This window comes from Nerophis lumbriciformis, linkage group LG02, assembly GCF_033978685.3.
Source record: "Nerophis lumbriciformis linkage group LG02, RoL_Nlum_v2.1, whole genome shotgun sequence".
Taxonomy (NCBI): Eukaryota; Metazoa; Chordata; class Actinopteri; order Syngnathiformes; family Syngnathidae; genus Nerophis; species Nerophis lumbriciformis.
In genome coordinates, this window is record NC_084549.2 from 59,900,265 (window position 1) to 59,925,296 (window position 25,032).

The following is a 25,032-nucleotide window of genomic DNA, read 5'->3' on the forward strand; positions in this document are numbered from 1 at the left end:
GGAATTTGGGAAAAATAAAACCTATTTAACAGGGCTTTTGACGGGAGAATCTGAGCTGAACAACTCCCACAGTACACACACACACACACACACACACACACACACACTGCAGAGAGACAAAAGGCTGAGAACATCAATACCATTTACATATGTGATCAATACTGATCTTTTCATTAGTGTGGGAACATTTTAAACCGTAAATGGCAAACAATCTCTTTGTTTGTCTACAATAACTCCATAGAACCACAGCAAGACCAATAACAACTGAGAACCTAAACCTGGCATTCCCATTGAACCTTTTCAACATATGTCAAAACAAAACGACTATTGATTTTAAAGGGTATCCGAGTCCGTGTGTTTGCAACAGCTATAGACAAATGTCTGATCGAGAATGTTTCTATTCGGTGTTTTATCAGCAGCATCACTGAAACTTTATTTATTTCTGTCCTATTGCCAGAACAAAACTCTACTGGCCTTTTTGTTGACACCTAAACATGGTCTAATCCAATGTGAAAGATACATTTCAAACACTGATCCGACCAAGTGTGAAACCCAAAGAAATTTTTAAATCCTAGATTGAAACCTTAGTTTGAAACATCCCTCCTATTTGAAACCCAAGTTTGAATTGCTTACCGAAATTTAATACCCTAATTTGAAACTTCTAACAGACAGGGGTCGGAATTCATAAGGTTCCGATTCCACTTTCGATTATTAACGATTTAGTTTATATTATCCATCTTATTTGGGGAAAAAAAAGTGGATTAGCATAATTTTAGTTTAGTTTAGAGGGGACATGACCTTAAAAAACCTACAGTGAGGTCTTAAGAAGCACATACGTAGCATAGAAAAATAAAATAAAATAAATGTAGCTCTGGTAAATGTCTACCATCTGTGGAGATGACCGGACCTCACCATTGGGAAAAACGTCACAAATTGGGCAAATTCCAAACAGCTCATTTGATGGCAGTATAAAGGCAAGCAAGAGTATTTTATAGAATATCTCAGCCATGCCTCCATGGTTTCATTTCAAATGATTTAAACTTATCGAAAAACAGGTTCCAAAAAGGTAGGAAACGTTTTGCATCATAGGTCCCTTTTTAAAACTAAACGTAGTTTGAAATCCTTGTAAGAACCCTTATTTTGAAACCTTAACCCTAATTTGAAACAATACTTTAAATTCCTAGCCAGAGTTTTACACCCTCATTTGATAACCTAGTTTGAAACCGTAACCCTAATTAGAAACCTCCGTCCAAAACCCTGACAGAGGAGGTACTTTGGCAGTGTTTGTAGAGGTCAGTGGTTAATAACAACTGCTTTTTGAGCTAGGGGACCAACTTTCAAATCCCAGTCAGAATGAATCATGATATCTGTCTTTATTTTTGCATTATGTTTATATTTGTATTATTATCCATCCATCCATCCATTTTCTACCGCTTGTCCCTTTTGGGATCGCGGGGGGTGCTGAAGCCTATCTCAGCTGTAATACTGTAATTATATTATTATTTTTTGTTTTTTAACAATATTATTTTTTAACAACAATGGCTTTTGCAGTGTGGCATGAGAAGAATATGTCTCCTTGGACAAATGTAGACCCTAATTTGAATTTGAAACCGTACTTTGAAACACTAATCCTAGTTTAAAGCCATAACCCCTTGTGTGAAACCTGAACCCTAGTATGAAACATATGCGTAGTTTGAAACCAGTGTTAATTTTGAGAGCAGTTTTTTAATTCAGTTTTATTCATAGTCTTTGGATGAAATCTATTTTAGTTGTAGTCAAATTTTGTCTGGAGCCTTTCATTAGTTAATAAATGTCTGCCTCAAATAAATAAATAGGAAACACTGCATCCACTTCCTCTTTTTGCTGCGTATGTGACATTATCTTGTTGGACCACAAAAAATTGTCATGCCTTTAGATTTACCGTTAAATCAACCATTTCTTGAGCAAAAAAATTACTGGATAGGTTTTTTGTGAAGCAGTGTCCCTAATTTGAAACTAATCATTGAAACCCTATCCTTAGTTTGAAGCTGAACTTTGAAACCCTACCCTAGTTTTAAATCCTAACCCTATTTTGGAACCAGAATTTGAAACACTAAACTTAGTTTGAAACCCTTAACCTAGTTTGTAACCGAAGTTTGAAACTCTAACCTTAGTTTGAAACCCTACTTTGACACCATAACCCTAATTTAAATCCATACTTTAAAACCCTAACCCGAGTTTGAAACCTTTAACCCAGTTTGAAACCTGAGTTTGAAATTCTAGCCTTAGTTTGAAACCCTACTTTGACACCCTAATCCTAATTTAAAACTATACTTTAAAACTTTAACCTTAGTTTGAAACCCTACTTTGATTTCAAACTTAGTTTAAAATCAGAGTTTGAAACTCTAACCCTCGTTTGAAACGCTGCTTTGAAACCTTAACCCTAGTTTAATACTTTAATCCTTGTTTAAAAACATCCTTTAAAAACTTAAAGTACCAGTAAAGCCGAAAAACAAGTTGCCTTCATACTGAAGCTGTAATCATAGATATCGGATTTATGACTTCCAAAGTTTGCGAGTAAATAGATATAATCAAAAGCAGTACTTCTGAAATATTTTCTGTTACGCCCCCCCTTGGAAGAAGAAAATATTTTGTATCCAACAGCACATCCCCTTCCAAATTGTGCGTATTTCCAGTATGACTGATCTAATATTATGGTCAGAGTGCGGACGCGTTATTCCAGTGATGTCACCCTCCGAAAATAGCCGAAGGTTTCAGAGCAGAATATTCAAAATGGCTGACTGAATTTGTGGCATTTAATGATGTTTAAACTGTCTTTTCACATACATTGCGGATTGTAAATACGATTAGATATGTTTGAATGGATACAACTTGTCCAGGGTGTACCCCGCCTTCCGCCCGATTGTAGCTGAGATAGGCTCCAGCGGCCCCCGCGACCCCGAAGAGAATAAGCGGTAGAAAATGGATGGATGGATGGATGTTTGAATGGATACAATAAAACAAAATTAACCATATGAAGTCAACTTGTTTCTCCACTCTACTGGTACTTTAAACCACTTTAAAATCCTAACTCTAGTTTGAAACCTTACTTTAAAACCCTGAGTTGAGTTTGAAACTGGAGTCTGAAATGCGATGCAAGTTGAAAAGTTGTGTGCTTTTTTTTCCTAAAACACATACTTGCCAACCTTGAGACCTCCGAATTCAGGAGATTGGGGAGGGCGGGGTTAAGGGGGAGGAGTATATTTATAGCTAGAATTCACTGAAATTAAAGTATTTCATATATATATATATATATATATATATATATATATATAGTAAAGTAAACAGTATTGAAAACACAGTTGTTCTACTAACTGTACTGTACTTGCTGCTTACTTAAAAAAAAAAAATAGCACTTACCTTTCACTATTTTAGCTTTTGTTCTGCCATTTGAGTACTGGCGAGCGATCTCTAAATCCGGGAACATATCCTTCACAGATTTGTTAAAAACATCCGTATATGAGAATGGAATGTTGCTTTCAAGGTGGCCCATAATACTGCGTTGCCGCCGCCTTGTGCTTTTCTGACCGTTCATGAGTGACTATATTCATTCGGACACCGTGTTATGGGTTATAGATAAACCTATGGATAACGGAGACATATATAATAATCTCCTTTTCAGGTGAGAGGACGCTAAAGGCAGTGCCTTTAAGGCACGCCCCCAATATTGTTTGTCCGGCTGGAAATTTTGGATATTACAACTTGCCGTAGTTTTGAAGCAATGCATGATGGGAATCCGGATGTTGTGTGTGAGTGTATTAACGTGCCGGCTGGAATAAACACACGCTGATAAATAGTGATGATGTTTGATAAGAAATTATCGAGTTCGAGCCTAATATCGAATCCTCTTATCGAACCGATTCCTTATCGATTCTCTTATCGAATCCAGATAGGTTGTTGTATATGGAAAAAAACACAATATTTGGTTTAACAAGAGCTCACTTTTATTATATAAGAAAAAAATAAAATCTAATAAATAAATAAATAAATAAATATTGACTGTTACCCCCCTAAAAAAAAAAAAAAAAAAAAAAAAATATTGACTGTTGTTACCCAAAGTATATTAACTGGTATTTTTCAGAAAAACAAATATATACAGTAACACAAAAACAACCTGTCTCTGTGATCACTATAGGTGTATAAATAATAATATATTGTTAAATAAAATCAATCCTTTGGGCACAAAACTGAAAATAATACAGCTCTCCAAAAAGTCCACTTCTGCTGCTATTTGACATAACTGTTTGTTATGATGCTTTGACATTTTTGCACTTTATTTCTTTATTGAAAGAAAATTCTATGAAAAGAAAAGTTGTTTGCAAATGTGGTTACAATGCTAAAAAATAAAGTTAAAGCTAAAAATTGAAATACACTTTATTGAGTTAACATTATTTCTTCATAGGGGGAAAGATGTGATGTTATGAGCTAGGGAAATTAACAACTACACTACCCAGCATGCAACGGGAGTGACGAGCATGCGCGGTAGTCCCGAAAAGTGATTGTTGCATGTCGCCACCCGGCAGCTAAGAATGAGGTTATGAGCACGCTGTGAAAGTAAACGTCAAGAACTCAGCCAACACGCCTCCTCTGCATTATTTATAATTAGACAGACAACACATATACAGTGTGATTTTGTTTTGTTTACAAGGAAAGAAAAACCAAAGTTAAAAAAGGGAGATCATGTCATATATGTTGTATGTGCTGCGGTTGCTTTAAGAACGTTGCGACAGCTGCCATTAAGGAGGTGCGTTGCTAGCCTGGTTGCTATGTTTCCGGTTGGTCGTAAAAGTGTTCGTCATGTGTTTGTACCCTGCTCAAATCTCTCAGTAAAGTTATTCATTGGATTATACCTTTTGTTTTGAACTTTATTACACCTTGGAGCTCTTTTTTCCGGTCCATTGTTTTCCTGCTTTCGCTATCTGCGCCTAATGACCGAGCTACGTGACGTCATTTCTTGTGATGTCACACGGAGCATTTCTGGTCGGGATGGGATTCGTTCCCAGGGATTCGAATAAAGAACCAACTCTTTTTCTTTACTATAGTGGTCTCGATAACGGGTACCGGTTCTCAAAAAGGGATTCGAGTCCGAGGACTCGGTTCTTTTCTCATCGAACAACCGGGAAAACCGGTTTCGAGTATCATCCCTACTGAGAAATAGCTCCGTGCCTGCCTACTTTATGGGTTATAGATAAACCTATGGATAACGGAGACATATATAATAGTCTCCTTTTCAGGTGAGAGACGACGCTAAAGGCAGTGCCTTTAAGGCACGCCCCCAATATAGTTGTCCGGCTGGAAATCGGGAGATTTTCGGGAGAATGGTTGTCCCGGGAGATTTTCGGGAGAGGCACTGAAATTCGAGAGTCTCCCGAAAAATTCGGGAGGTTTGGCAAGTATACTAAAAAAAATTGTTTTTCTCCAATTAGTTTTGACTCTGCTTTTATTTGCTCTTTTTTAATGGACTTTCTACACACAAAATAAGTACTTGCAGTATGGAAACATGCGATGCAAATTTTGAAAAGGCTAGATTCTGCTGTGACAGACTGAAATCTGGAAACAGACTTGTTTTTACTTTTTGCTCCTGTCTCTTTTGGGGTTTTTATGTGTTCTTTGCCTGTCGAAGCGCTCCGGATGTGTGCTAGTACAGTTGTTCACACCTTGCTGTGACCAAACAACAGTGACAAAGTGGTGTGACCGTGCAGACAATGCCACACACAAGCACAAACACACACAAGCACAAACACACACACTTCCAGCTGTACAGTATACATTGGTGCCTCAGAGATACGAGCTGACTCGTGGCTAATTGTTGCGCTTTAGGTTCCATCCATCCATTTCCTACCGCTTGTCCCTTTCGGGGTCGCGGGGGGTGCTGGAGCCTATATCAGCTGCATTCGGGCGGAAGGCGGGGTACACCCTGGACAAGTCGCCACCTCATCGCAGGGCCAACACAGATAGACAGACAACATTCACACTCACATTCACACACTAGGGCCAATTTAGTGTTGCCAATCAACCTATCCCCAGGTGCATGTTTTTGGAGGTGGGAGGAAGCCGGAGTACCCTGAGGGAACCCACGCAGTCACGGGGAGAACATGCAAACTCCACACAGAAAGATCCCGAGCCCGGGAAAATTCCTCCACAACGCTAGTTAGAGCCGACCAAAGCATCCGGTCTTACTTGCTAGCATTAATTTATAGCTAGAGATCAACATTACTTTATTTTTCCAACCATGGGAAGGAAGAAAGTGAGTGTGAAGAACAGTACACAGATGATATCATTGAATAAACATTTTTTTTTGTAAAAAACATGACCATAACTTGGTGAAGCATTTGAAGCGTAGCGATAACGCCTGCCGAGGGCGTTGAAAAAATATCTAAACAGCGAATGTTTATCCATGAAAATATGGAGAAGCTGCTGATGGTGTGTTTGACGGAGAAGCACCTCCAAGGAGGTAAAGGCTGTACATTATTACATTACTTTATAAAGAATACTGCAGTTGTTTGTAGTGCATTCTATTGTATTGTTTTCCAGACAATATTTAGTATCTAAAAGTAAGTTATTCTTTCTAAAAAGCATGTTACATGTCAATATGTTGTTTATTTTTAGGGGGCAAGCGCGGTGATTAATTACAGTTCTTTTCAATGGGCGACGGCGTTTACGAATGCCGTATATATACCTTTTGTACTTTGTAAAGGAGAGGGTTTAAAAGCTACTTTAGTCATAGTTACGTCTTGAAAGCTAATCATAAGCTTACAGCTTAGCCAACAAGTCAGCATCATTCTAACATTTCACGCAACGACACGTGCACAATACTGGACGGAAAAAAAAAAAAACAGCTGCTGTTGCCGCACAAAAACACAACAAGAAAAAAGGAACTCTCCTAAATGGCGCGACCCGCTGCCATTTTCTCACCTCTGACTCACATTAACCCCTTTTGCTTTCAAGTGCATGTTTTTTTGTTGCTAGATCTTGTGCATTCACACAGAAAAGCTACTGTGTGATATTTTTGCAGCAGGATGCAGACATTCAGATAAAAGTGCCGGCGATGGGGAAGCAGGTGCATGCATGCCCCCCCTCTCGCAACAACCAAGCAGATGTTAGCCAGGTTCTCGTGATCAAAATCCCTGACTTTGCAAAATAAAGCTCTGCAAAAAGAAAAGTTAGATGTACACATGCGGTCAGACATGTTGTAAGCACAATGAGATGTGAAACACTGACACGTGCATGCCCCACATGCACAGTTTGTACAAAGCTCAGGGAGGCTAAAGCAAACGTCTTCACAGAAAGCCACAGTGGGAGGCGGGGGGGTAAAACACACAAGGTCAAAGGTCAGAATGGCCACAAGAAAAAACCCCAGCATTACATGACAAAATATATTTATTTATACTAAGCCTCAACTTTTAATCAAATAATTGCATATTTAAGAGAAAATAAAAATAGATCTGTTTTTTTTTGTTCGATAGCAATGGCTAATTGGCTCAGATGCAAGTGTACAGTAAGAATGATTTGGAATGTTCTCATGTGTCTTTTCTCATTGTGTATTGTCATAATTGCAGAGTATTTTTCTTATGTCTTACATGTATAACAGTACAGAATATGTCTTGTCTTCTATTACGTCTACTATGTCGGTGTTATTCCATGCCTAGAGGTTCGCTAATGGTGTTAAAAACCTTATTTAGAAAGTTGTAAACCGTTTTTGAATGAAAACATTTGATTTACAAATATGTTTTCCTACATTGCAGAAATTCACTTGTCATAGCCGTCAGAAATAAACGGACAACCATACTTTTTTTTGTCACTAAAACACTTTTTTACGCAACTATAAATGGCTTTATTTTTGTACATTTACTCACAAAAATAATGAAAGGTATGACTTTATTCTTGCAAGATTACAGATTTTTTTTCATTCTTGCAACGCTAGTAAGACATCCTTACACTAATTTGCAACCGAATTAGAAAACCGTGACTCGTAACACTAAATCTAGTTTTAAAACAGCAATGTGAAAGCTTAATCCTATAGTAGTTAAGAACACATTTATCTCAAATAAGTACAACTTAATTCTTTTGATATTACAATTTTCCATACAAAAAATGTCTCCTTTTAAATAAAAATACTTTTACTTACCCGAAAACACTTTTTTGAAAGTGTTTGTTATTTTTTTCATAGTGTATATCTTTTACTTTATTACTGTACATACTTAAACGACTTTGTATGTCTATATATTGATTTGAGATTTGCAACACAAATGTTTTTTTTTTTTTTTTTTTTTTCCACTGTTTGTATGCGTGCGTGTGTGTGCGTGCGTGTGTGTGTGTGGGTGGCATGGAGAGGAAAGACTGGAAAGGTTATGGTCTGAAAGGTGTGAAACAGCATGTGGTTTTCCTCAACAACTGACATATTTCATATTAAAAATGTAAAAAAAAAAAAGACATACATGCACATGACGGTGGTTTAGTGGTTTGTGTGTGTGTGTGAGAGAGAGAGAGACATCTAATTTAAGCAGTACATAAAAAAAATGATGAAAGAGAGTAATGCTCACTTTTAAATGACATTGTCAAATGTGACTTACTATTGCCTATAGGGCGAGGGTCGGCAGCGCGCGGTTTTCTAGCCACAAGCGGCTCTTTAGCGCCGCCCTAGTGGCTCACTGGAGCTTTTTCAAAAATGTATGAAAATGTAAAAAGATGACGGAAAAATTATATTTTTTGTTTTAATGATTTCTGTAGGAGGCCAAACATGACACAAACCTTCCTAATTGTTAGAAATCCCACTGTTTACATCAAACATGCTTCACTGATGAGAGTATTTGGCGCGCGCCATTTTGTCCTAATTTCGGAAGTCCTTGAACGCACCATAGTTTGTTTCAATGTACAACTTTCCTTGATGCTGCCACAAAAAGACATGTTTTATGCCACTCCTTTGTCTTTATTTGTCCACCAAACGTTTTATGCTGTGCGTGAATCCACAAAGGTGAGCTTTGTTGATATTATTCACTTGTGTGGAGTGCAAATCAAACATATTTGGTCACTGCATGACTGCAAGCTAATCGATGTTAACATGCTATTTATGCTAGCTGTATGTACATAATGCATTATTATGCCTCATATTTTAGGTGTATTTGAGGTCATTTTATTAGTAGTTTCCGTTTCCACTTGAACACACACATCGTTACCTCTGGCCATTCAAAGCCAGTCATTTCCAGGAGTTATCTCACCCTCTGAAAAGCCTCCGTTTTAGTAATGTTGTAAAAATGTGTAGAATAAATATTACATTTCAACATTAATGTCAATGAAGATTTGCATCAGCCTGCGACACAGTCATTTTGATAGTAGTCTAATATAGCTAATATAGACACTTACAAACCCTGTTTCCATATGAGTTGGGAAATTGTGTTAGATGTAAATATAAACGGAATACAATGATTTGCAAATCCTTTTCAACCCATATTCAATTGAATGCACTACAAAGACAATATATTTGATGTTCAAACTCATAAACTTTATTTTTTTTTTGCAAATAATTAACTTAGAATTTCATGGCTGCAACACGTGCCAAAGTAGTTGGGAAAGGGCATGTTCACCACTGTGTTACATGGCCTTTCCTTTTAACAACACTCAGTAAACGTTTGGGAACTGAGGAGACACATTTTTTAAGCATCTCAGGTGGAATTCTTTCCCATTCTTGCTTGATGTACAGCTTAAGTTGTTCAACAGTCCAGGGGTTTCTGTTGTGGTATTTTAGGCTTCATAATGCGCCACACATTTTCAATTGGAGACAGGTCTGGACTACAGACAGGCCAGTCTAGTACCCGCACTCTTTTACTATGAAGCCACGTTGATGTAACACGTGGCTTGGCATTGTCTTGCTGAAATAAGCATGGGCGTCCATGGTAACGTTGCTTGGATGGCAACATATGTTGCTCCAAAACCTGTATGTACCTTTCAGCATTAATGGCGCCTTCACAGATGTGTAAGTTACCCATGTCTTGGGCACTAATACACCCCCATATCATCACAGATGCTGGCTTTTCAACTTTGCGCCTGTAACAATCTGGATGGTTCTTTTCCTCTTTGGTTCGGAGGACACGACGTCCACAGTTTCCAAAAACAATTTGAAATGTGGACTCGTCAGACCACAGAACACTTTTCCACTTTGTATCAGTCCATCTTAGATGAGCTCAGGCCCAGCGAAGCCGACAACCTTTCTGGGTGTTGTTGATAAATGGTTTTCGCCTTGCATAGGAGAGTTTTAACTTGCACTAACAGATGTAGCGACCAACTGTAGTTACTGACAGTGGGTTTCTGAAGTGTTCCTGAGCCCATGTGGTGATATCCTTTACACACTGATGTCGCTTGTTGATGCAGTACAGCCTAAGGGATCGAAGGTCACGGGCTTAGCTGCTTACGTGCAGTGATTTCTCCAGATTCTCTGAACCCTTTGATGATATTATGGACCGTAGATGGTGAAATCCCTAAATTCCTTGCAATAGCTGGTTGAGAAAGGTTTTTCTTAAACTGTTCAACAATTTGCTCACGCATTTGTTGACAAAGTGGTGACCCTCGCCCCATCCTTGTTTGTGAATGACTGAGCATTTCATGTAATCTACTTTTATACCCAATCATGGCACCCACCTGTTCCCAATTTGCCTGTTCACCTGTGAGATGTTCCAAATAAGTGTTTGATGAGCATTCCTCAACTTTATCAGTATTTATTGCCACCTTTCCCAACTTCTTTGTCACGTGTTGCTGGCATCAAACTCTAAAGTTAATGATTATTTGCAAAAAAAAAAAATGTTTATCAGTTTGAACATCAAATATGTTGTCTTTGTAGCATATTCAACTGAATATGGGTTGAAAATGATTTGCAAATCATTGTATTCCGTTTATATTTACATCTAACACAATTTCCCAACTCATATGGAAACGGGGTTTGTACATTACATAATGTGTTGCCTTTATTTTAACACTTGTATAAGGCTTTACATTTTTTGCGACTCCAGACAGATTAATATTTTTTATTTTTGGTCCAATATGGCTTTTTCAACATTTTGGGTTGCCGACCCCCTGCTCGAGGGGAATAGAGTGGTACTGCACCAGGAGCTGGCCTACTATGCTGATACACATTTGATTGACGATTATTTAATCCTTTTACACATCAGGGGGACACTTCTGGAGAGCACTCACACACACACACACACCAAGTGCACTGACATGCCATTTCACAGGAAGCTAACAACACCGCTGCTTTTCTACCCTCAGCTCAGAACATCATATTTTTGAGATGCCACAGGTGTGCGTGTGCATACATGAGATGCGGTAACGCGCACACATGACACATGAACGCGTGCACCTGGAGAGCTGCAGTGTAAAAGCAAAGACGTGCACGTGTGGTGTCAAGGCGGGTGGAAAGTGCAGGTGTGTCCCCCCGGGACCATTGTGGGGTTGTGACGTCAGCAGCAACAGTGCAACAAGTGTACAACATTTGTACAATATCACAAAACACTAAAACTACAACAGCACCAAATACCAAATGTTAATACCTAACTTTAAAAATGCACATTTTACTTTCAGTTCTGTAGGTTTTTCCTTCGCTCGGGGATGCCGACCACAGAGGAAACCCTCCCTCGGCTTGCATCCCACCCACACTGTGGAAACTTCACGTACACACACACACACACACACGCGCTGTGGAAACTTCTTACTCAAACCTCACACTCTGATGACTGGAAATCTGCATTGATACAAATAAATGATAGCACATCTTGTTCAAAGCTTAATCTAATACAGTTTAAGGTTGTCCAACGCATATATTTTACTAACGCTAAACTTTCCAAAATGTATGCCAATATTGCAGATACATGTAATCAACTCCTGCAAACATGACACACATGTTCTGGTCCTGTCCCTGTCTGAAAGCCTACTGGATTAATATTTTCAAACATCTTGCAGATGCACTAAATTTTAAGTCGACGCCTTGTGCAGAATTGGCCATTTTTGGAATTCCACCAAACTATCAAAAACTTAAGTAGACTTTTAGGGATTGTATCACCTTTGCATCATAAATAGCTCGTAGAGGGATTTTAATGGAGTGGAAATCACAGTTTTCCCCCAAGGCCTCCCTATGGTTTAAGGACCTCATGTTTTTCTTAGAATTAGAGAAAATTAATTATAATCTGTGGGGTACACCAAAACAATTTGACTTGACCTGGGGCTGCATAATTAGTTACATAGCTAAATTAAAGACACTATAGGATAAATGTGACACTCACTGTCGACAATGAACCTTTCCGCTTACCTCAACTCTTTTTTTGTTGTTGTTGTTTTTATTCAGTGACACTTTTCTGTATGTTTGTGACTTTTATTTTTGTTGTTACTTTTTTTCCTTTTAGTCAGTTCGTGTGATTCTCTATCTGCTTGTGGTGAAGAGGAAGGCAGTACATTGCTACCCAGTGTGACTGAAATGTAGGACAGGGGTGGGAGGGGGTGTTATTTTACTTTTATTATTTTTTGGAATTTTCTTTGTATTTTATTTTTATTTTTATTTATTTTTGTCTAAAAAAGGCATGTGACAATAATATACAAGTAATGTAATCAATTGGAATTATTGTAGTTGTGTGGTTTGTTCGTTATATGGTGCATCCATAATGCTGACCAACAGAGGTCCTCATACGCTCAAAAACCAACCAACAAAGCAAGAAGGCAGGCAGGTGAAGGGAGAACTTGGAAAATGTGTCAACAAAGAATTTAATAATAACAATATTAATAGGAAGGAAGGGATGAAGGAAATTAAAGAGGAATAAAGAGGTAGAAAAGGAAGAAATAATTCAAAAGAAAGAGAGGCACAAAGATGTAGAGAAAGTATAGGGAGAGAAGGAAGGAAGGGAAAAGAATGAAATTAAGATGGAGAGAAAATATAGGAAGGAAGGAATCAATGAAGCTATAGGAAGGAAGAAAAATAGGAATTATGGAAGCAAGAATTAAGTAAAAATGAAAGCGGAATTAAGATGTATGGAGAAAAGATGGAAAGAATAAAAAGAAAGGAATGAAGTGAGAACATATGGAAGAAAGTAAGGAAGAAAACAAAAAGATGGGAAGAAATAAAAATAAAAGAAGAATGAAGATGGGTAGAAATGGAAGAAAGGGAGGAATAAAAAGAAAGGAGTGAAGATGTAGAGAAAATATGGGAAAGAAGGTAGAAAAAGAGGAACTAAGATGAGGAAATAGGAAAGGAAAGAAGGTAGGGAAGAAATAAAAAAGGATGTGTAAAAAGAAACAAAGAGAAAAAAAGGAGGGTGAAGACAGCGAGAAATGAAAGAAAAAGGGGAAGAAGGATGAAAGAAAAAAGGAAGGAAGGAAATAAAAGTAGGGAGGGGAAAAGAAAGAAGAACAAATTAAGGAAATAAAGAAGGTAGGAGGAAATGAAACATTAAAGGAAGTAAAACTAGGCGTGCAGCACTTTTTAAAGTTGTATTGAAGTTCATAGAGATCAATATGAATTATTATTAGCATTATTTGTCTGCAAAGATGTAGTTGTAGTGCAACAGACTAGTGGACATGTGGTGTAAGTACAGTGTGTGCATGAAGACTAGAAGTGATGTGTTGTGTCAAACAAGGAGCTTTTTGTGCACACAAGACAAATCACACGACTCACATGCTTTGGAGGGAAAGTCAACTCAAAGTCTTCTTCTTCCGTCTCACACTCCAGGAAGGACGCGCAGCACCGAGGACGCAAGCCACATCCTCTGAAGTGGACCGAAAACAAACATGGAGGAAGGCGGTCAGAGACAAGAACAGGACCACTCGGAAAACAAAATAGGTAACAAAAAACAGATACTTATAAAAAAAAAACTAACGATAATAACTTATTTGTAACTAACTAACAACTTATAAGTAACTATTACTTTCGATAACTTTGTGAAATAAGCTATCTATACACTTAGGTAAAACGGAATCCATCTATTTGGGTCCCACATCAACCTTAAGAAAGTCAGTGACTTCACTATTAAAGTGGGTGACATTGTTATCACCAGGAAAGATGAGGTCACCTACCTGGGTTCCATTCTAGAGGCTAATCTTTCCTGTGATAAAATGGCAACCAAGGTAATCAAAAAGGTCAACCAACGAACAAGATTTCTCTACAGAATCTCCTCTCTGGTCAACAAAAGCACCATGAGGATTCTAGCGGGAACTCTCATTCAACCCTTTTTCGATTACGCATGCACCTCCTGGTACCCCAGCACCTCCAAAACCCTCAAATCTAGACTCCAAACATTCCAGAACAAGCTAGTCAGGTTACATTTAGACCTCCACCCCAGATCACACCTCACTCCTACCCACTTCTCCAAAGTGGGCTGGCTCAGGGTGGAGGACAGAGTAAAACAACTTGCACTGAGCCTAGTTTATAAAATTTGCTACACCTCCCTGATACCGAAGTACTTGTCAAACTACTTCCGTAACGTAAATGATCGCCATAACCACACCACTAGGGGGAGCTCCACAAACCACGTTAAACCCAGATTCCGATCTAACAAAGGTCTTAACTCATTCTCCTTCTATGCCACATCAATATGGAATGCACTCCCAACAGGTGTAAAAGAAAGTGCATCCCTACCCTCCTTCAAAACCGCACTAAAAGAACACCTCCAGGCAACTACAACCCTAGACTAACACCATCCCCCCCACCACATCCCACCTCCTCAGATTGTAATTAATCAAATGTAAATAATCAAATGTATATACTTGTTCTTATGCTTTCTGAGCTCACTATGTTCACTGCTCGCTGTACATATCCTACCAAGTCAGACCTACACTGTTTCAATGTCCATTTCTCAGATGATATTATTGTTGATGACTGAAGTGCTGATATCAACCAAACCTAACCCCCCCGCCCCAACCCCCTCCACATCCCATCCCCCGGATTGTAAATAATGTAAATAATTCAATGTATATACTCTGATGATGATTAACTTATGTGATGACTTTATTATGCTGATAGTATATATTTATACCATGAATTGGTTAACGTGGACCCCGACTTAAACAAATTGAAAAACGTATTCGGGTGTTACCATTTAGTGGTCAATTGTACGGAATATGTACTGTACTGTGCAATCTACTAATCAAAGTCTCAATCAATCAAAAAATGAAGGCTTGCTAACACTAAAGCTAACAATGTCACAGTTGTCAAAATGAATAAACAGAAACAGGTCAAAACAAAACAGGAAGTGTTTGTTTTAGACTTCCTGCGTTATTGACGAGAAAAACTTCTATATAACGTTTGATTGACATGTCAGTGAGCCGTGTTGACACTCCATGTCAGCAAAATAATTGGGACATGTTCCAGATACAGGAAGTGAACCAGGAACAACACGCAACAATATCCAAAGTTTTCGATTTGGAGCCACAGACCGAATAGAAATATGCTTTGTTGTACAACATTTTGGCTCAGTGTACGAGCGTTTTGTCCATCGCAGCCATTGTGGGCGGGCTGATCAAGCTTTCAATCAGCACAGCTAGCCAGTGCTAGTTACCATTAGCTAATTGGTACTTTGCGAGCTTTTAAGGGTCTTTTAGCCCTTTTACAGCATTTGTCTAGTTTTACTAGCTCGGCATGAGTCCAAAAAAAGGAACGAACAAGCAATGTGTGATTTCAAAGATTAAGGAAGTATCTACAGCTTTATCAACACTGCTTCTTCCCCACTTTTTCGCTCTCACCCCAGGAAAATTAACCCACAAGGTAAAGTGGATTCTGTTTTTCATTCCTAATCATTTTGTAGCGACCTTGCAGTTCGAGTTAACAGGTTTTGTGATTTCGAACTGTGAGTGCACCACAGGGCTAGTGTGTGTGTGTGTGTGTGTGTGTGTGTGTGTGTGTGTGTGTGTGTGTGTGTGTGTGTGTGTGTGTGTGTGTGTGTGTGTGTGTCGTCAGGGCGGCTGCATCAGGAGTACATTTCAGCCTGTTGTTGTTTTGGCTTTGCTATGAAATAGAAGGTTGATCAATCATCTCCTTATTATGTTTGTTTGATATACAGTACCCTATAGCGTGTTATATTGTGTACAAAGTCTTCAAACCTTGACTTTTGTCAAGGCTGGAAGCCGTTATTCATATTTACATTGTTTGTTATGGAGACATTTGCTTCGATATACAAACTTTTCTATTTACGAACCCTGATCGAGTTTGTAAATCGAGGTTACCTTAAGTGTTCCCACAAACTTGGACTTGCTAAAATAGGGAACTTAGGGCTCTAATCTGACTCCTTATTGATTACCTAATTAATTTATTAATTAAGAGGTGTGTCCCAATACTTGTGCATACCTTTTTAAAGGACAAACATCGTCTCATCCAACATTGCATCAAGTGTAATACTTACTGCCCTCTCATGATGTCATGTTTCGCTGTTATGTCCATCATTAAAATAGAGGTTTATGGTTTGTCCAATACTAATGTACCTTAATGGTGGCCATGTTTTTCATACAATTTTGCTGAAAATGTACACACATGTACTCATCAGTCCTCTAAAGGTGTGTACTAAATATGGTGGTGATTGGTTTAAACACCCCAACGTTACAGGGGGTTGTTTTGTAGAGCGCATTGAGCTGTGTGAGAAATTTCAAGTCAATCCCATCTATGGGGGTCACCATATGGTGCATTTTTCAGAAACATTTTAGCACAGGCAGCATTTTGTTTAGGAGTAGAATAGTTACATGTCGTGTTCCAATTTTTTCACATGACTATAATTGATTTGCATTCTTTTCCAGGTCTGGAATGTTCCCAAATTGTAAAAGCCAAGTGTATCTTTTAACAGCACATCTTGATAGCAACATTGTACTATAAAGCATTACGATGTGGTAGACTCATTTTGCAATGTTTATATGACTCTAGAATTAACAATTGCTTAAAAAAAAAAGGTAAAATACTAGTGTTATGTTAACGTGTTATGGTTACCATGCTAAAAATTAGCATGCTTCAAGTATTAAAAATCTGACTGAGGTGTACAGTATATCTATAAAATTAGCTAAAATAATATCATTAGCATGCGTCAAAAGTACCAAAATATCTTACTCCGAGGTTTATACCTGCAAAAATAGCTAAAGAAAATTGTTTAAAAAACTAACTTGTTAACATTAGCATGCTAACAATTAGTGTGTGTCAACTACTAAAATATCTGAGGTGTACAGTATACCTACAAAATTAAATTGCTAGCATGTTAACAGTTAGCATGCGTCAAATCCCAAAAAGTATAAGTAAAATTAGCATTAAAAAGTTAGCATGCTAACAGTTAACATGTGCCAACTACCAAAATAGGTTTACACCTGTAAAAATAGCTTTAAAAAAAATCTAGCATAGTAGTGTTATTATGCTAACAGTAAAGTACAATGGAGTACAATACAGTTAGGTGTAGTGTACAGTGGTACCTCGGTTTTTGTTAGAAATCCGTTCCAAAATCATACGATAAAGGAATACATTTTTTTCCATAAGAATGCATTCCTAGTACCCAAAAATATGAACACAAACCGCATTCTATAGAAAATAATTACATTCTTACATTCAGAAAACCATGTGAAATTCTTTAAAATTATGAATTAAATGTATAAATGAACATTTAACATCACTTTAAACTTCTTTAAAAAAGACAGCAAAATACATGTTAAAAAAAACCCAGCATATTGGTGTTATCATACTACTACTATCATACTACCTTTTAACATTAGCATGCTAACAGTTAGCATGCTAACAATTAGCATGCTAACAGTTAGCATACATCAACTATTAAAATCTACAGTATACCTGCAAACTTAGTTAGAATGCTAGCATAACAGTTAGCATACGTCAAGAACCAAAAAATATGATGGAGGTATACACTTGTAAAATTAGCTAACAAAAATTAGCATATTAACATGTGTCAAGTACCAAAATGGGTTTATACCAGAGGTGGGACCAAGTCATTGTTTTGCAAGTCACAAGTAAGTCTCAAGTCTTTGCCCTCAAGTCCGTGTCAAGTCCCGAGTCAAGACAGGCAAGCCCCGAGTCAAGTCCAAAGTCAAGACTGGAAAGTCTCAAGTCAAGTCCTAAGTCCTGCATTTTGAGTTTCGAGTCCTTTCAAGTCCTTTTAACCACAGACTAATATATTAACACAGATTGTGTATGCTTTTCAAACGCTGTATTTATTTATTAAAACAAGTGCATTTTAAATTGCAGGAAAGAAAATTGTGCTGACATTGCACTTTATAATAGCACTATTAACCAGTCATTTTAAACATTAACTCATTCCTTTACAGAACAAACACATTGAAAAATAAAGTGCAAATGTACTTATTTGTACAAAAGTGTTAACATTGAAAAAACATGACATATACGTGAACATAACAAAAAAGTTGTACTTTTTATATGTCAGGGCCCTATGCTGCATTGCATTTGCAAAAGACCAAATTAGCCAAGAGTCTGTCAGTCATTTGTGCACGATGGGGGCGTAGTATGATGCCACCATGGCTGAAAACTCGCTCCACTGGAGCACTGGAGGCAGGCACTGCCAAGACTCTCATGGCCACTCGGAACAGTGAAGGAAGAGTCTTCATGTTCAATGCCCAGAACAAAAGGAGGGAGAGAGTTGTTTTGGGTTGGTGCACTACTTGTAAGTGTATCTTGTGTTTTTTATGTTGATTTAATTAAAAAAAGAGAAAAAAAATATATATATTTCTTGTGCGGCCCGATACCAATCGATCCACGGACCAGTACCGGGCCGCGGCCCGGTGGTTGGGGACCACTGAGGTAAACAACCAACAGTATGTCAGAAAGCTAGCTAAAACGGTACACATATTCATAATATAGTATACATTTTAACTGACCTTTATTTTACTATTTTTGTCTTTTTTTAGGTGGCTAAAATACGCGGTGCTGCTGACCGCCGTCTAACGTTACGTGTGATATATTGACTAACGTAATCCTGCTTGAAAAAAATCACTGAACAAAAAGTATGAATAAGGTAGTGAACTGCAACAGATTCCCATGTTTGCAATAACGTTATAACGTTAGCAGTGAGTTTACAGCCTCACTGATTTAACTACACAGCAAATAAAAGTCACGTTACTTAGCCAATAAACGTTATCTTACATTCAAAACTTACCGTTCTTTGTGCAACTTTAAATGCCGGACGAAGTTGGAAGTTGTTGCCTCTCCATCAGTAATTTTTGAACCGCATGTGTTGCATACTGCAAACCGTTTTGTGTTGACCACCTCGTAATTTTTATACCCAAACAAAATTATTTTAGGTATCATTTTTTGTTCACTGGTGTGTGGTTTGGACATGTCTTCTTCGTTGGTTGTCCTGCAATTTGATTGGATGAATGCTGTGTGATGAAAACAAAGTAGATCTAATTTGATTGGCTGTTGTACTGAGACCACACCAGCTGACACACGCAACGCTGATAGACAAGTACACAATGAAAAATACGGAGCGCTCCCGAATAACTTTTTCATCTTTGGGTTTTGGGGAAAGTAGCAAGTCATGTCAAGTCATGTCAATTCAAAAGGCTCAAGTCCAAGTGAAGTCACAAGTCATTGATGTTAAAGTCTAAGTCGAGTTGCAAGTCTTTTTACATTTTGTCAAGTCGAGTCTAAAGTCATCAAATTCATGACTCGAGTCTGACTCGAGTCCAAGTCATGTGACTCGAGTCCACACCTCTGGTTTATACCTGTAAAAATAGCTAAAGAAAATCTAGCATGTTAGTGTTATCATGTTAACATGTTATTGTTATCATGTTAAAAGTTAGCTAACAGTAAAGTACATTGGAGTACATTACAGTTAAGTATAGTGTACAATGGTACCTCGGTTTTTGTTAGAAATCCGTTCCAAAATCATACGAAAATGTAATACATTTTGTACCCACAAATATGAACACAACATAATTACAGTCATCCATCCATCCATCCATCCATCCATTTTCTACCACTTGTTAGTCATACATGCAGAAAAAAATGTGAAATGTATACTGTAAATGAACATTTAACATCACGTTTAGCTTTACTGTAAAAAGACAGCGATGAGCTGACAGGGTGTACACAATAGCGTGTCTCACCTTTTTTTTTATCAAAGTGCTGTAAATCTCAACTTTCTTTGGCCCCAAGGTGGATTTTTTTGCAATCTTACACGATAAAAAAAAAAGTGCAAAGACTTAGTCACCAACGCGCATGATTTTTTTTCCTCGAAATGAGAAGTGGTCAAACTGTTATCTAAACAAAAACTGGGGCAAATCTGTTGGCGGAAATTTTTGTTGAGAACCAAATCATTTAAAAAGTAAGTTGTGTAAAAACCGAAGTACCATTGTACTGAATAATATATCTTCGGCTGCCTGCTACACAGCGCAGCCCACAGAGAATGCTCCGTTTCAGCAATGTAAAGGTTGAGCATGAATTTCACATGCTTTGACATTCGCACAACAAGCGAGGCTATTGTGTGTCGCGGCTCACGTCAAGCAAACGTGCCATAAATCAAGATTTGCACGCGTGTGCAGGAAGTCAGACCTCCAAGTAGCCTAATGAGGACGATGCCTAGATGACACCATGAAGAAGAAGCACGTGTGTTGTGTTTTCTGCACATGTACAATGAAATAAACATTAACACATGTGTGTTTTTATTTCTTTAGATAAAGAAGACACTGTGGAGGAGGCTAACCTGGATGTAGCTCAGGTAATAATCATCTCTATGCCGTCCAATCTGAATCTTTCGACATGTTTGGATAACTATGAGCAAACGCTTTAGTGAAGGCACCTTTTTATAGTGTGATGTGACATCAAACCGGCAGAAACATGTCTTTGCAGTATCTTTGTTGGATAAAGAAAAGCCTGATAATCACACACGAATGCAGTTCAAGAGAAATAAGAAGACACGTGGCATGGAGACGTTATGTTCTCGGATGAGGATGGAACTCAGCGTCTCATGATGTGATGTAGCGAATTCTAAAAGTCAACAAAACGCAAAGAGCAGCACACAGACAACACACTCTCTGTGACCTCGCAAAAGCTTGGTTTTAGGATAGGGGAAAAGATAGACGGACAGTCAGACTTCTATAGACACATAGACAGCTATTGACACAGACAGACAGACAGCTAGCTAGACACAGACATACAGACAGCTAGACATATATACAGACAGACAGTTAGACATATATACAGACAGACAGACAGACAGGCCTCTAGACACAGTCAGACAGATATATAAACTGACAGACAGATAAATAAACATATGGATGGATAACATTGAGATAGATAAACAGACAGATAAATAAACATACATATGGATAAACATACATATAAACATTGAGATGTATAGACAGATTGATAAACATGCAGATAGATGAACATGCAGATAGATAAACATGGAGATATATATATACAGATAGATAAACATACATATACGGTAGATAGAAAGACAGATAAACAAACATACCGAGAGATAAACATACAGATAGATATACAGATAGATACACATACATATAGATTAACAGACATAAATAAACATACATATAGATAAACAAACATATATATATATGTATGTATGTATGTATGTATGTATGTATGTATGTATGTATGTATGTATGTGTATATATATATATATATATATATATATATATATATATATATATATATATATATATATAATATACACACACAGCTAGATAGATAGAATTAGACAGACAGACCGACAGATAAGTAAACATACAGATAGACAGATAGAAACAGTACAAAGAGAAATAGGTTGATCAATGGATCAGTTATAGTCTGTTTCCGCATTTGTTTGATTGACTGATCATTTTCAGTGTTTGATCGGCCAATTGATTCCTCACTTGTTTTGTCATGTAGTTAATGAATTGATTAATCGGTTGGTGTTTGTAGTTGATTGGTTGGTTGGTTGACTGACAAACCAAGGTATAAGGCAATCAACAAATTGATCGCCTTATACCTTGGTTTGATGGACTGCTGTGTTGGTTAATTGATCGATTCTTTGGTTGGTGAAGTATTTAACAAATAGGTTGATTTGTTGTTGGATGGGTTGATTAGTTGATTGCAGATGAATATTGTCATACATCAGGATATTGTATCCTCAGGGCATTATATCAATCACAAATGGACCTAAAAAACGTTTGGCTTCACATCCAAGCTGGCTTTGTTAGTTCATGATCACAGTCTTAGATAGGACAGCTCTAGTTTGATCTAGACATACTGTATCTCTGGTTTGTTGGTTATGTGAATATTGGATTGATTGATTTGGTCAGTTAGTTGACTAATAATTGATTGTTTGTCTTTTTGAATGATTGATTCCTCATTTCCTGAAGTATATCCTTGGATTATTTGGTTGACAAATCAGTTCATCAATTGCTTGAAAAGTTGATTGATTGCTTGGTTGGGCTGAATGGAGGTTTGGTTTGGCATTTAAATCTTGTAGTTAGTTAATTATTTATTTGAACGATTTGTCGATTATGTAATTATCAATTGATCTGTTGGTGGGTTTACCTATTATTACGTTAATTGATTGATTAATAACTTGGTTGTTTGGTCAAATGATTCTAAGTTGGTTTAGTTTGATATTTAATGATGTCTGTTGTTTGGTTTGTAGGTTAGATGGTGGCTTGAATGATTGATCAATTCATGGGTAGATTATTCAGTTGGTTAGGTTAGTTAAATATTGTATTGATTCTGAAGAAAATTATTGGTCGGGTGATCACATACCTGTTTGGTTGGATTGATTTTTCAGTTTGTTGGTTGCAGGGTTGTCACGATAACAGAATTTTAATTATCAATACATGTGAATTTCCACAATCTTCGATACCATGATATTAAAAAAAAACCTGAATCTATGTACTTTTAAATTCACTATTTTATTAAAAAAGTGTTTCAAACTTTCAAGTATTTAAGATCACTGTGCTTCACAAACAATACGTATTGACCCGAATAAATAATTATATGGGAGAAACAGGCTAGTTTTTTAAGACAGCGGCCGTTCTTCTTAAGCACTGACTGCTCAATGCTTTCATGCCGAGAACCAAGAACACGGCTTTCTGAAGAAAAAGTGTAACAATACTGAAAAAAGCAGGTAGCGATGTATTTTTTGCGTGTTGGTATCAAACGGTTGATACTTTTAACAACCCTAGTTGGTTGGTTGTTTTTTTTAATGAATTGGTCCTTTTATTGAGCGATCAATCGATGTATTTGCCGTGACAAAAATTGAAAATGTATGACGAATGGAAAGCGTAGACGGTAGAAATATAGAAATCACAAAAGCAAACATCATAACGAGCAGAAACTGTTTGCTACCATGCACGTACAGTAACTTAGTACTTCAATCTGATCTCTGAGGTGCAGCCGACATGAAGGCAGCGCGAGACACAAGATTCTATTCAGTCTCCACCCCTGATGTCTCTCACATGACCCAGAGAGAGATGGAAGATAAACAGAAAGCAAGAGAGCGCATGCACCTATTCAGTAACTCAATCATGGCACAGCTGAGACTGGAAGCTATGCACGTGTAACGCAATGCAAGATCAATGACGACAATAATGTGTTACATGAACACAATGATGTTGTATCGCTGGTGTAGTACTTCATTTGTCTTATTTAGACACATAAAATCGGATAAAAAAAAATAAAACAAAACTGATGACCTGTTGCCACGCAGCTGCAGGGCCTGGTGGCGGAGCTGCGTGAGGGGCTCTGTGACTCCCTGGCCGAGCAGGGCGAGCTGCATCAGAGGGACCACAGACTGGAGGAGAAGCTGCGGGCCCACCAGACAGACGTGGATGATAGGATTATGGGCCTGAAGAACTCGCTCAACACTTTCGAGGTGCAGGAGACACCTTGAAAAGACCCTATGGACACACACACACACACACACACACACACACACACACACACACACACACACACACACACACACACACACACACACTCACACGCACGCACGCACCGTCTGTGCTGTATAATGAAGGTTGATCTGCAACCTAACGAAGAGCATCTGACTCAATGGACGCAACAGTGTAATGTAATATATTAGAGAGGAAGGCAGCTATTTTAGACATGCAAAGGTGGACATCCATCACACACGTTATTGATAACCTAATATGAGTTGTTACACACACACTTTCACAATCTGTGGTGTGTTTGCAGGAGGAGCTGAGTGCTGCCTTGTTCCACATCCAGGATATGTCCAGCAAACAGAGAGAGGTGATCCAGCAGGTGGAACAGCTGAACTTAACTGTCCTTCACAGGTGCAGCCTGACTATGGAGTTATTATTATTATTGAATTATTATGGCGCTCGTTGCACACTGCTGGCTTCTTCCTGTTACTCTATGTGCTAATTGGTCTCAAAACAGGAAGAGCTCCAACCCTGACGTGCGGACATCACCAAAAGACGACCGCCTCGGCCAATCGGACCTCAGCATCGGTCAGCGCTACTTTGTCGAGTCGCCACAGAGGAGCGCGTCGACGCAGAGTCAGTGTTTTGTGATGGTTTTAAAAGCTTTGTGGTGACATAAATCAATCATAACTTTGTTTGTGAATATGAATTACACGTGTCCTAGCACCCACTTTGGCCAAAAGTCCAGCGTGGGCGGAAGCGTGGGACTGCAGAGAGGACACGGACACGTCTGACATTGTGAATGAAAAAAGTAAGAAAACACATAAAACCAAAATGTCATATGCAAAAAATTGGAAACATCTCTCAGCGTGTGTTGTTTTATATTATTACTTTTTTTTTTAACTTAACTCGGCATTAGTTTAAACAACAAAGAGAGAATTTCATTTTACAGATGAAACATGTTTCCTATTGTGCATACTGCATAGGACAGTAAACTCTTTGAATTTTGATCAGGATGTGATAAACATTTAATTGTAAATGACTGAGTTGTTGGAGACAAAACAGATATTGTATTATCTTGCAGATATAATTTGTTCTATTTTCTTTATTATGCCTAAAATTATTCTAATTGGGGCTGTG

General features: G+C 37.9%; 1 protein-coding gene across 3 annotated transcripts in view; it reads left to right on the forward strand.

Annotated features, from left to right (window-relative positions):
* arhgef33 (Rho guanine nucleotide exchange factor (GEF) 33) overlaps positions 1-25,032 on the forward strand; it is an 81,810-nt gene that overhangs the window by 33,491 nt on the left and 23,287 nt on the right. For all 3 annotated transcript variants that reach the window (XM_061965945.1, XM_061965936.1, XM_061965955.1), the window contains 6 exons: positions 13,748-13,858; positions 20,686-20,729; positions 23,715-23,879; positions 24,203-24,303; positions 24,410-24,528; positions 24,617-24,703. In XM_061965945.1, coding sequence (XP_061821929.1) covers positions 13,807-13,858; positions 20,686-20,729; positions 23,715-23,879; positions 24,203-24,303; positions 24,410-24,528; positions 24,617-24,703 — 568 coding nt within the window. In that variant the 5' untranslated portion in view covers positions 13,748-13,806. The remainder of the gene's footprint in view (positions 1-13,747; positions 13,859-20,685; positions 20,730-23,714; positions 23,880-24,202; positions 24,304-24,409; positions 24,529-24,616; positions 24,704-25,032) is intronic.